Source organism: Gopherus flavomarginatus, chromosome 7 (assembly GCF_025201925.1).
Source record: "Gopherus flavomarginatus isolate rGopFla2 chromosome 7, rGopFla2.mat.asm, whole genome shotgun sequence".
NCBI classification, from domain to species: domain Eukaryota; kingdom Metazoa; phylum Chordata; order Testudines; family Testudinidae; genus Gopherus; species Gopherus flavomarginatus.
The window spans coordinates 37,608,754-37,621,177 of NC_066623.1; the positions used below are offsets into that span (position 1 = coordinate 37,608,754).

General features: G+C 54.2%; 1 protein-coding gene across 1 annotated transcript in view; it reads right to left on the reverse strand.

The window, feature by feature from the left end:
- The window catches only part of HARS1 (histidyl-tRNA synthetase 1), a 31,196-nt gene that overhangs the window by 13,967 nt on the left and 4,805 nt on the right, over window positions 1-12,424 (reverse strand). The window contains exons 3-6 of the mRNA XM_050962487.1: window positions 10,725-10,844; window positions 10,256-10,351; window positions 9,082-9,207; window positions 8,702-8,809 (exon numbers count right to left, since the gene is read on the reverse strand). Coding sequence (XP_050818444.1) covers window positions 8,702-8,809; window positions 9,082-9,207; window positions 10,256-10,351; window positions 10,725-10,844 — 450 coding nt within the window. The remainder of the gene's footprint in view (window positions 1-8,701; window positions 8,810-9,081; window positions 9,208-10,255; window positions 10,352-10,724; window positions 10,845-12,424) is intronic.

Below are 12,424 nucleotides of genomic sequence, written 5' to 3' on the forward strand. Positions count from 1 at the left end.
ACCAGCCACACCGCAACACAGTCTAGAGCACTGGGGCAGGCCAGCGGCTCTCACAGCCATGCTGCCCAGAGTGCTGGCAGCACCGCGAGCTGAGGCTGCAGGGGAGAGGGGACAGCAGGGGAGGGGCTGGGGACTAGCCTCCCTGGCCGGGAGCTTAAAGGCCGAGCAGGAGGGTCCCGCGGGGCGGATGTGGCCTGTGGGCCACAGTTTGCTCACCTCTGACAGAATCATCATTTAAACAGAAAGCTGTTCTTAACTTTAACTAACAAGGCACCAGCTTTGTATATAAGAGTACATGACAGAGAACTAATCTTTAATGAAGTATAGAGTGGAGGCAAATTGGGCACTTCTAGTCACTTTCTCTCAGAATACGCAATAGCGGGACATCCACTTACACCAAGAACTCAAGGGATTTTTAAATTGCACAATGCATAATTAAGCTGTGGAACTCACCGCTACAAGATGTAAATAGGCCAACCATTTAGCAGGATTAAAAAAGCAATCAGATGTTTATACGGAAAATAGGCACACCCTGCAGTTACACAAGGGAGGGAACAAATTTTTGGAGCATTCTAAATCCTCCTATGTCAGGGCATAAACCAATCACTGGCTGATGAAGGTCAGGGCAAGCAGCTTTCCCTGTGGGTAGGTTATTCCGTAATTGTCCATCAAGGGGATTCTTGCCCCTTCCTCAGAAGCACCAGCTGCTGCCACTGTCAGAGAAGATACTGGATTAGATGGACTTTGGGTCAGATCCAGTCTGGCAGTCCCTGGCAGCTCCCCCTGGGGTGGTCCAACAACACAGATAGCCCCCATCATAACCAGATAGGGATACCCCAGCAACAAGTCTGCAGCCGGGGCTGGCTTCCACCCCTCCAACTGATCCACAGAGCCCAGCAGTGTCTTGCCAGGTCTACGAACTCACAGGGGGCCTTAGTTGCCTCCAAGGTTCTCCCAACAACACTACTCCCATTGCTGTCTCGGGGCACCTGGTCCCTTTTTAACACCCTAGCTACCTCTAATTTCCTCAGGTCCCATTGCCCCCATTTGTTCAAGGTAGACTATAAGAGAGGCTGCGTCTGCACAGCAGTATGTGCTGTGTACTACAACACATGGGCCGGGGGTTGGTCTCTTGTTGCGCAGCAGGGGCTCTGCCCAGGGACAGATTCCCTGGAGGAGGTGATGGAGTCTCAAAAGGGAGCAGGGATGAAGGTCATCAGTACGAGGGTGAAGGTGTGGAGCTTGCAGACTCAAGATGCAACACGCAGGACCTCACCATGAGAATGAGAAGCCCTGGGGAAGGAGACGAATACTACCGGACCCCTTTTTTTTAGCACTGGGTGCCCAACATAGCAGTCGCCCTGTTGCCTGAGCCGGATTTGAGAGCTGCTGTCTCACTCCACCCACCAAAACATGACAAGTTCTACACCTCCTGGAGCAAAGCACATTAGACATGTAACAGAAATGAGGCATAACGTCCTTTACTACAACAGGCAGAGAAGTTGGGTGACCCTGTCCGCCCCAGAACTCCCTTCTGAAGAGCAGCTTGAGATGGTGGTTGCCGGGTGACAGCCAGTGTCAACCTGGTAGTTTTTCTAGCATAAACAGTGCTGTCAAGGTTCCTTCCCCACTCTGAAAAGACGGTTACTCACCTTTGTAACTGTTGTTCTTCGAGATGTGTTGCTCACATCCATTCCAGTTAGGTGTGCGCACCGCGCGTGCACGTTCGTCGGAAACTTTTTACCCTAGCAACTCCAGTGGGCCGGCAGGTCGCCCCCTGGAGTGGCGCCGCCATGGCGCCCAATATATATCCCTGCCGGCCCACCCGCTCCTCGGTTCCTTCTTGCCGGCGACTCCGACAGTGGGGAAGGAGGGCGGGTGTGGAATGGATGTGAGCAACACATCTCGAAGAACAACAGTTACAAAGGTGAGTAACCGTCTTTTCTTCTTCGAGTGATTGCTCACATCCATTCCAGTTAGGTGAATCCCAAGCCATACCTAGGCGGTGGGGTCGGAGTGAGAAGTCGCGGCATGGAGCACTGCAGATCCGAAGGCTGCGTCGTCTCTTGACTGCTGGACCAGGGCGTAGTGGGAAGCAAAGGTGTGGACCGATGACCAGGTCGCTGCCCGACAGATTTCCTGGATGGGCACACGGGCGAGGAAAGCCAGCGACGACGCCTGCGCCCTGGTAGAATGCGCAGTCACCCGGCCCGTAGGGACATGGGCCAAGTCATAGCAGGTCCTGATGCAGGACGTTACCCAAGAGGATAACCTCTGGGAGGAGATAGGAAGCCCTTTCATGCGGTCCGCTAGTGCCACGAAAAGCTGGGGGGATTTGCGGAAGGGCTTGGTCCTCTCCACGTAGAACGCGAGAGCCCTATGGACATCAAGCGAGTGGAGCTGCTGCTGCTCCCTGCCTGAGGAGTGAGGTTTCGGGAAAAAAACCGGGAGGAATATCTCTTGGTTGACGTGGAAGGCTGAGACCACCTTGGGGAGAAAAGCAGGGTGTGGTCTCAGCTGCACCTTGTCTTTGTGGAAGACCGTATATGGGGGGTCTACCACAAGAGCCCGGAGTTCCGACACCCTTCTAGCTGAGGTGATAGCTACTAGAAAGGCCGTCTTCCAAGAGAGGTAAAGCAGGGAGCAAGTAGCTAACGGCTCAAAGGGGGGCCCCATGAGCCGGGACAACACCAGGTTAAGATCCCAGGTTGGAGCAGGGGGACGGACGTTAGGGTATAAACGTTCCAGCCCCTTAAGGAATCTAGACACCGTCGGGTGAGAAAAAACAGAGCGACCATCCGCACCCGGGTGAAAGGTGGAGATAGCTGCTAGGTGGACTCGCAACGACGATATGGCCAGACCTTGCCCTTTGAGGGACCAAATGTAGTCTAAGATGTCGGCTACCGAAACTTCCAAAGGGCGGAGATTTCTCTCCACGCACCAACAGGAGAAGCGTTTCCATTTGGCCAAATATGTCGCTCTTGTGGACGGCTTCCTGCTGCCCAAGAGCACCTCCCTCACCGGCGTGGAGCAGCGCAGCTCAGAGCCAGTCAGCCACGCAGGAGCCACGCCGCTAGGTGCAGCGACTGCAGGTCCGGGTGACAGAGGGTCCCGTGCTCCTGGGTAATCAGGTCCGGATGAAGGGGCAGGGGAACTGGGTCGGCTATGGTCAGGTCCAGCAGCATGGGGTACCAGTGCTGTCTGGGCCATGCCGGGGCTACCATGATCACGTGAGCCCTGTCCCTGCGCACCTTCAGAAGGACCCTGTGGACCAGAGGGAATGGGGGAAACGCATAGTACAGGTGGGTCGACCACTGGATGAGGAAGGCATCCGCTATCGACCCGGGCTCCCTGCCCTGAAAGGAGCAGAACGCTTGGCACTTCCTGTTCCCCTTGGACGCGAAGAGGTCCACCCGGGGATAACCCCACCTCCGGAAGATGGAGAGGGCGACGTCTGGGCGAAGGGACCACTCGTGTGACAGGAAGGATCTGCTCAATCGATCCGCCAGCGTGTTCCGTACTCCGGGGAGGAAGGAAGCCATGAGGTGAATGGAGTGGGCTACACAAAAGTCCCAGAGTCGTATCGCCTCGTGGCACAGGGAGGAAGATCTGGTGCCGCCTTGCTTGTTGATATAATACATGGTCGTCGTGTGGTCGGTGAACACCGCGACACAGCGACCCTGAAGCTGATGACAGAACGTTTGACAAGCAAGACGGACCGCTCTCAACTCCCGCATGTTGATGTGTAGCCCCACCTCCTCCTGGGACCACAGGCCCTGCGTCCTCAGGGTCCCTAGGTGGGCCCCCCAGCCGAGATCCGAGGCATCCGTTGTTAGGGACACCGAGGGCTGAGGTGGGTGGAAGGGGAGACCCGCACATAACACTGACTGGTCTAGCCACCAGCCGAGGGAATCTAATACCCTCTGGGGGATTGTGATTAACATATCTATCGGCTGTCTTGTCGGTCTGTAATGACTGATGAGCCACAACTGGAGGGGCCTCATGCGGAGCCGAGCGTAATCGGTCACAAAGGTACAAGCCGCCATGTGGCCTAACAGGGTTAGACATGTCCGCACTGACGTTAAGGGGGCTGTCCGCAGCCGTTGCACGATCGCCGACAAGGCCTGGAACCGCTGCAATGGCAGCAAGGCCCTGCCCACAGTGGCGTCCAGGACGGCCCCGATGAATTCCACCCTTTGTGTGGGAACCAGGGTGGACTTGTCCGTGTTTACCAAGAGGCCCAGAGTGGCGAACATGTCGGTGATCACGCGGACATGGCTGCAGACTTGTTGTTCCGACGTGCCCCGAATCAACCAATCGTCCAGATACGGAAACACGTGGATACGACTGCGCCGAAGCTGCGCCACAACAACTGCCATGCATTTCGTAAACACCCTCGGGGCCGTGGACAGGCCAAATGGGAGGACTGCAAATTGATAATGAAGAGGCCCCACAACGAAGCGAAGGAAACGTCTGTGACGTGGCCAGATGGCAATGTGAAAATACGCGTCCTGCATGTCGAGGGCGGCGTACCAGTCTCCCGGATCCAGGGATGGGATAATGGTCCCCAGGGATACCATGCGGAACTTCAACTTCACCAGGTACTTGTTGAGCTCTCGCAGGTCGAGGATAGGCCTGAGGCCCCCCTTGGCCTTGGGGATCAGAAAGTAGCGGGAATAAAACCCCTTGCCCTTCTCGTTCTCCGGCACCGCCTCTATAGCTCCTTTGCCGAGGAGCGTCTGCACCTCCTGTCGAAGGAATTGCTCGTGAGAGGGGTCCCTGAAGAGGGACGAGGAAGGGGGGCGGGAAGGAGGAAATGAAACAAACTGCAGGCGGTATCCCGACTGCACCGTGCTTAAGACCCAGCGGTCTGATGTTATTAGGGACCACGCTGGGAGGAAAAACGAAAGGCGGTTGGAAAACGGGGGGGAAGGATCCATTGGGGAAACTGTTACTGCGCCCTCGGGCGCACCTTCAAAATGAAGGCTTAGGTCCAGGCGGGGGCTTAGAGGAGCCTTGGTTCTGCCCCCCTTGGTTCCCCGAGTGCCTGCGCCTTCCGTTCCTGCCGCGGCGCCTGTTAAGGTCCTGCCGCTGGCGGAACTGGGGATACGGCCTGCGCTGTTGTTGTTGCTGCGGCCGGAAGGGTCTGCGTTGCGTCACGGGTGTGTGCATCCCGAGTGACCGCATGATGACTCGGTTGTCTTTCAGACTCTTGAGTCTGGGGTCTGTCTTTTCCGAGAACAAGCCCTGGCCTTCGAAAGGAAAGTCCTGTATAGTGTGCTGGAGCTCCGGCGGAAGGCCAGAAACCTGCAGCCAGGAGATGCGACGCATTGTTACACCCGACGCGAGGGTACGGGCAGCCGAGTCTGCAGCGTCCAAAGAGGCTTGCAAGGACGTGCGTGCGACCTTCTTGCCTTCCTCCAAGATGGCCGTAAACTCTTGGCGAGCATCTTGTGGCAGCAGCTCCTTGAATTTGTCTGCTGCCACCCAGGAGTTGAAGGCGTATCTGCTCAGCAGGGCTTGCTGGTTGGAGATCCTGAGCTGCAGCGCCCCAGCCGAGTACACCTTACGGCCGAGGAGGTCCATCCGCCTGGCCTCCCTGGATTTGGGGGCTGGAGCCTCCTGGCCGTGACGCTCCTTATCGTTCACTGATTGAACCACCAGGGAACACGGAGTCGGGTGCACATGGAGGTACTCGTAGCCCTTAGAAGGAGCCATGTACTTCCTCTCAACGCCCTTCGCAGTAGGAGGAATGGAGGCCGGAGACTGCCAGATGGTGTTGGCGTTGGCCTGGATGGTTCGTATGAATGGTAGGGCGACTCTGGTGGGAGCGTCTGCCGAGAGGATGGTAACGATTGGATCCTCTATCTCCGAGACCTCCTCGGCTTGCAGACTCAGATTTTGAGCTACTTGCCTGAGGAGGTCTTGGTGCGCCCTGAGGTCCAGCGGGGGGGGGGGGGGCTGTTGGAGGAGGTACCAGCCACCGCTTCATCCGGGGAGGAGGATGAGGAGACCCCCGGCAAGAGAGTGTCTAACGGCGGGTCTCCTTCGGCCCTCGCCTCTGCCTCAGGAGCCAACGCGGAGTCTTGATGCTTGGACCCTTCCTCCCCATCCGGGGAGGGAGGGGGGCGAGACAACGAGGCTTCAGGTGCCCTGCGCTCCGCAGTCGCCGGCCTAGCAGGGAGCTGTTGGGGGCCCTGGGCCTGATGGTATGCCCAGGGTGTCCAGAATCCCCATTGTTGCGGGCCTTGGTCCTGCTGTGGCGGATCGCTGAACAGCGCCGCCTGCCGGTCGGTGCCCAGCGCATACCCGCTGTCCGTTTGCGAAGATACGGACGGCTGTCTAGAGGGCCATGGCGGGGCGGACCCTGGATGGTAAGGGTCTGCGCGGGCCGGCATGGACGATCTTCTCGGTGCCGGAGACCGGTGCCGGGAGTCATATCGGTGCCGGGACCGGGACCGGGTTCTGTCACGGTGCCGGGATCTGGACCGGTACCGGGCGCTGCTTCGGTGCCGGGATCGGGACCTGCCACCAGCTCGGTGCCGGGAGGTCGACCGGGACTGGGACCTGCCACCAGCTCGGTGCCGGGAGGTCGACCGGTGCGGCGAGTAATGTCTGGATCGGCTCCTGGAATCGCGGTGCCGGTATCGGCGGCTGGAGTCCGACCGCGATCGTCTTGATGTCGACCGGCGCCGCGAGTGCGACCGGTACCGCTGAGGGGAGCGGTGCCGGGACTGCGAGCGGTGGCGGGATCTGGAGCGACCGTGACGTCGGGACCTGGATCGAGAACGTGAGTCCCAAGACGGTGCCGACATCATAGGCTTGCCTCTGGACACGACCCGCACCGGAGGTACCGGGGGTGGCAGCTGAGTGGGCTCAGTCATGGCTATGAGGTCCCGTGCCGAGGCGAAGGTCTCCGGTGTGGATGGCACCACTATCTCAACCCCAGATGTCATGGGGGAGCTTGGCGGCACCGGACTCGACGGACCCGCCGGGCCCGGAGTCGACGGTGCCGGCGGCGCCGCGGCCGATGTTAAGGCCGGGCGCTCCAGTCGGGTCTGCCTGGCCGGAGTAATAGACTTCGACGGCCTAGGCTCTGTCCCCGGTGCCGGAGAAGGTCGGTGCCGGGGAGTCTTCTCGGTGCCGGTGCAATCCGGTGCCGGTGCCGAGATCACGGCCTGCGAAGCCGCCGGGTCAAGTGCCGCCTCCATAAGGAGAGTCCGGAGCCTTTGATCCCTCTCCTTCTTTGTCCTTGGCTTAAAAGCCTTGCAGATGCGGCACTTGTCGGATCTGTGCGATTCCCCCAGGCACTTCAGGCACGCGTCGTGGGGATCGCTGGTAGGCATGGGCTTCTTGCAGGCCGCACACTGCTTGAAGCCCGGCGAACCAGGCATGAGCCTGGTGCCGGGTGCCGGGAAGGGCTAAGCCCCCAGCGAAGAACTATTTACAAACTACTTAACTTAACTACTACTATCTACACTTAACAATCTAATTAACAACTACAATAGTGCTAGAGATAAACGATAGATAACAAGGAGAGCTAGGGACGTGGAGGACAGCTATGCCGCGCTCCACAGTTCCAACGACCGACACGGCGGTAAGAAGGAACTGAGGAGCGGGTGGGCCGGCAGGGATATATATTGGGCGCCATGGCGGCGCCACTCCAGGGGGCGACCTGCCGGCCCACTGGAGTTGCTAGGGTAAAAAGTTTCCGACGAACGTGCACGCGCGGCGCGCACACCTAACTGGAATGGATGTGAGCAATCACTCGAAGAAGAACTTTAGGGTACAGATGTGGGGACCTGCATGGACACTTCTAAGCTTAGTTACTGGCTTAGATCTGGTATCGCTGCCACCATCCAGAATTTTCAGTGTCTGGATCGCTCCCTTTCCCCCCAAAACCTTTCCCTCTCTGGGCAGCCTTGAGAGACTCCATCACCAATTCCCTGGTGAAGACAGATCCAAACCCCTTGGATCTTAAAACAAGGAGAAATTAACCATCCCCCCTCCTTTCTCCCCCCAACTCCTGGTGGATCCAGATCCAACCCCCTTGGATCTAAAAACAAGGAAAAAAAATCAGGTATTAAGAAAAGGCTTTTAATTAAAGAAAAGAAAGGTAAAAGAAAACCCTCCGGGAGAGATTAGCATACCAGCTACTCTCACAGACAGCAGATTCCAAACACAGAGGATGTTCCCCGGGCACAAATTTAGTTACACAGAAAAATACTCAAATACCCAATTTTGATAATTCCCTAATGGTACCAAGACAAGTTACAAAGAAAATAAACATAAACCTCTTTATCCCTTTCTAAGACTTACTACTCTGATAAGAGGCTGGTTCCTTGATCTTTTTCACTCCGGCTGAAACTGAAACTCTGAACAAAGGAAAAACTTCCCTCCTTTGGTTTGAAACATCTTGTTCCCCCATTGGTTTCTCTGGTCAGGTGTTAGCTAGGCTAGGTGAACTTTTTAACCCTTTACAGGTAAAAGAGGCATTAACCCTTAACCATCTGCTTATGACAAGTGCATAGAAAAGAGATGCCACGGACACTAGGGGTTCTGGATCAATCTCCACTGTGCATTACAGAGAGTGAAGGTGCTGTCGGGCTGAGACCAGGAAGAAGCAGAAAGCAAGGAGAATGTTCTTCACTTCACATCATCGTGTAGAGAAACCAGCACTGGCACCTGGCTCTGGTTTTACCTTAATCAGGAAGTCTCCAATCTGCAGCCCGCTCAGGATCTCATGTACAATCTTCAGACACTCAGCATCAGGAATCATGGGGTCAAACTGTCCGGCAATGTCAAAATCCTGGGGCACAAGCACAAGCAGTGAAAATCTGGGCAGTGTAACAACTGGGGGAGCCCAGTAGCAACCAGGGTCCCCAGATATCCAGCTTCCCATGTGGCACCCAGACCCTAGACACAAATGGGGGTTCTCTTCCTCCCTGTCCACTTCCTTGTGCTTTGAGCCAGCACTGTAGTCACACATATAGGTCCACCTTGACTGAGTTCCTGGGGAACCCTGGGCCCAGACACACAGCTCCCCATGGCATGGAGAGCACTCAGGCTGCCGGTACTCACACACTGGTAGAACTCCCTGTACCGGCCCCTCGTCATGGCTGGATTATCCCGTCTGTAAACTTTGGCAATGTGGTAGCGCTTAATGTTGGTGATTTTGTTCATTGCCAAATAACGAGCAAAGGGCACCTGAGCACAAAGGGTTAAGGGTAGAACGTAAGAAGACTCTCCTATGGCTCGGAAGGTCCAGGACAAGAGCCACCCAGCCCTTCCGAGGGGGGTTTGGTATGGACAGGATCACCCAACTTCTCTGCATACAGTAGCAAAGGGTGTTATGCCTCATTTCTATTGTGTGTCTAACCAGCCCAGTTATCACTGTGCAGGTAAAAGTCTGGTTAACCCCTCCCCTGTTATCCAGGCTCAGTAGGGTACACACCCTTCTCCAGGAGAAACAGCTAAGAGGCACTCATGATCACCGCCTCAATCACTGAAGCCAAAGGGAAGAAAAGGAGACAGCCCTGCAGCAATTACTACTATCAGACATTCTGCTTCATGAAGGCATCACAGCTTCATTAACCCCCATAAGAATGGCCATACTGGGTCAGACCAATGGTTCCATCTAACCTAGCCTCCTGTCTTCTGACAATGGCCAGCAGCAGATGTGTCAGAGGGAATAAACAGAACAGGGCAATTTATCAAGTGATCCATTCTCCCATCATCCAGTCCCAGTTTCTGGTAGTCAGAGGATTAAGGACACTCAGAGCATGGGATTGTGTCCCTGACCATCTTGGCTAACAGGCACCGATGGACCTGTCCTTCATGAACTTACCTAGTTCCTTTTTGAACCCAAGCATAGTTTTGGCCTTAATAACATCCCATGGGAATGAGTTCCACAGACTGACTGAGCGTTGTGTAAAGACGTACTGCCTTATGTTTGTTTTAAACCTGCTGCCTAATAATTTCATTGGGTGATCCCTGGTTCTTGTGTTACATGAAGGGGAGAATGACAGTTAAAACAGCTGAGTACAGTGAGTCACAGAGTCTGGCATAGCTGGGAACAGAACCCAGGTCTCTATTCCCAGACCTGTGCTCTTCCCATTGGGCCCTGTTGCATGACTGCCCCCATCACTGAGGGTCTCCCCATCTCCCTCGAGGCCTCCACATGATACTGCCCATCAGTGAATGTACTGTGTAGGATGAAATCGGAATGCCAGGAGCAGGAACTGTGGCAGGATACAGTCAGGTCATAGCGAAGAGACAACAGCTCTCCCCCCTGGTCTTTCAGGTCATAGATGAGCTTCGAGTCCTCCCCATACTTTCCCGTCAGAGTTTCCTAGATGAAACAGAGAGATGACATCTCAGGTGAGAAGAGACAAAGCCTAGGAGCACAAAGCTGCAACAAGAGGGTCAGTGAGGAAGCAAGGAGATGCCCCATATCCACGTGATAAGCCAAGGGTGCAACCTTTAAACCACAGCTTTACTACAGAAGGCTCTCACTTTTAATGGGCGCTGCTCACACTGAGGCTTTAGTCTGGGCAGCTGCCCTTCAAGCTATGACTAACGCAGCTACCATACTTTAAAATGCACCCAAAGATTTCAAGAGGCAAACAGCTACAGGCCTGGGGATCATGTCCAATTCACGGGTCAGTGCCTTAACCAGCACAGCCACCCCCTCCCAGATGTTACCTCACAGCTCCTGCACTCACCTTCAGCTCAAACACAGGGGTGTCGATGACCTCAGCTCCATGGCGCTTGAAGGTGCCGATAATGATGTCGAAGACTTTCTCCCGGATGGCCATCTGCTTGGGGCTGTAGTCCCGGGTGCCCTGAGTCCCCAAATGAAAGGGAAGTGGGTGAGAAGAAGAGCAGAGAACCATAGCCTGAGCTAGTGGAATGATTCTGCCCAGATGAACATTAACATGGATGGGTACATTTTGCTTCTTCCATGCACAAAGGAAGAAGTGGTGGACTAGGTGTGTCGTGTCTAAAATACTTACGAAGCCAGAAATACAGGGATACACAACAGGGAACAGCATCAATATACCTAGTGAAAGGGAATTAACCCAAAGCAAAAGCTCCAGCCCAGAGAAGAAAGAGATGGTCCAAGGATCTCTCAAAATGCAGATGAAAGCCATGTAAGATGCTGCCCAGAAGGGACCTGGCTACTTATACAGCTGCTGGGTAGCACACAGCTAATGGGAGCCAGATGGTGGAGAATCCAGTTTGGATTCAATTACTTCTACAGAACCAATAGCATGCTTGTCCCTTTATAGACACGTATAAAGGCAAGGTCCCTGCCTTGAAGAGCTCACAGTTTAGAGAGGCACCAAAGAAAGGAAGATTCTTCTGAGTCAGTGTCTGGTAAAATAACCCAACTAGAGGATAAGGCTGAGACGACAGAGGAGCTTTCGAAATGTAGGAGTAAAGCATCAAGCTTATAGGTGTTTTAATCTAAGAATTCCTTTGGACACAGAAATTGGACATTTCAGCAAGACCAGAGGGCCTGATACTTGTCTCCTGAGTGCACCTTTGCTATGTGAAGGGGATGAGATTTCTCATTCCATTTCTTCTTTGTTAGAATCACTGAATCATTCCCTCCAGACAGCCAAAAGCCGCTATGGCTGAGTATTAATAAATTCAGACCTTATTCTCACATGGCAGTTACTGGCTTTGCCACTTCTACTGATAGTCATATGTGGTGTCAGGGAGAGAACGGGGGGCACACAATATTAAATGATGTATGATTCTGTGGGCCAGAAAAGGAAGACCGACTTTTAATGTTATGTTTACTGCACTGAGACGTCATTCAGGCAGAGAAACTGGGAGGCAGCAGCTAACATTTTTTCAGATCTTGAGAAGCTGAGAATTGTCTCAAATTTTAAATAACTAGAGACTTTCTTCCACTTTTGCGGTCTTACTAGTTACTTTTTTTTATTTTAGCTAAAATTTGGAGCACAGGAGCAAGATGGATCAAGGGATCAGGTTATCCAGCCTTTCACCTACTAGTCATGGATTCAAATGCAGCCCACATTCATTACCATCCATAGGTTGCTTAGTGGTCTTTGTGGAATGAGTTGAGGAGTCTCTGTCTAGTGCCTAGTGGACAGATGTCCACATCACACACACTACTATCACAAATGGCATTAATTACGCCCTTGCTGCTATTCTCAGCAGAGGCCAAAAAATGACAAGGCCCAAGATTGAACTCCCATGGCCATAAGGATGGGTCCTTCTAGAAGAAGGCAGACACATATGCAGGTGGCATGCCCTGCTGCTAGCCATCCCAGATATTGCATCTCACCTGACACCAAAAATCTCTAGAAACAGACATTTCCATTTTTTTAAATTAAAAGTTTCTAGTGACCGCTTGTGATGTCTCTAGCCCTAGCCACACCAGCAATTTTTT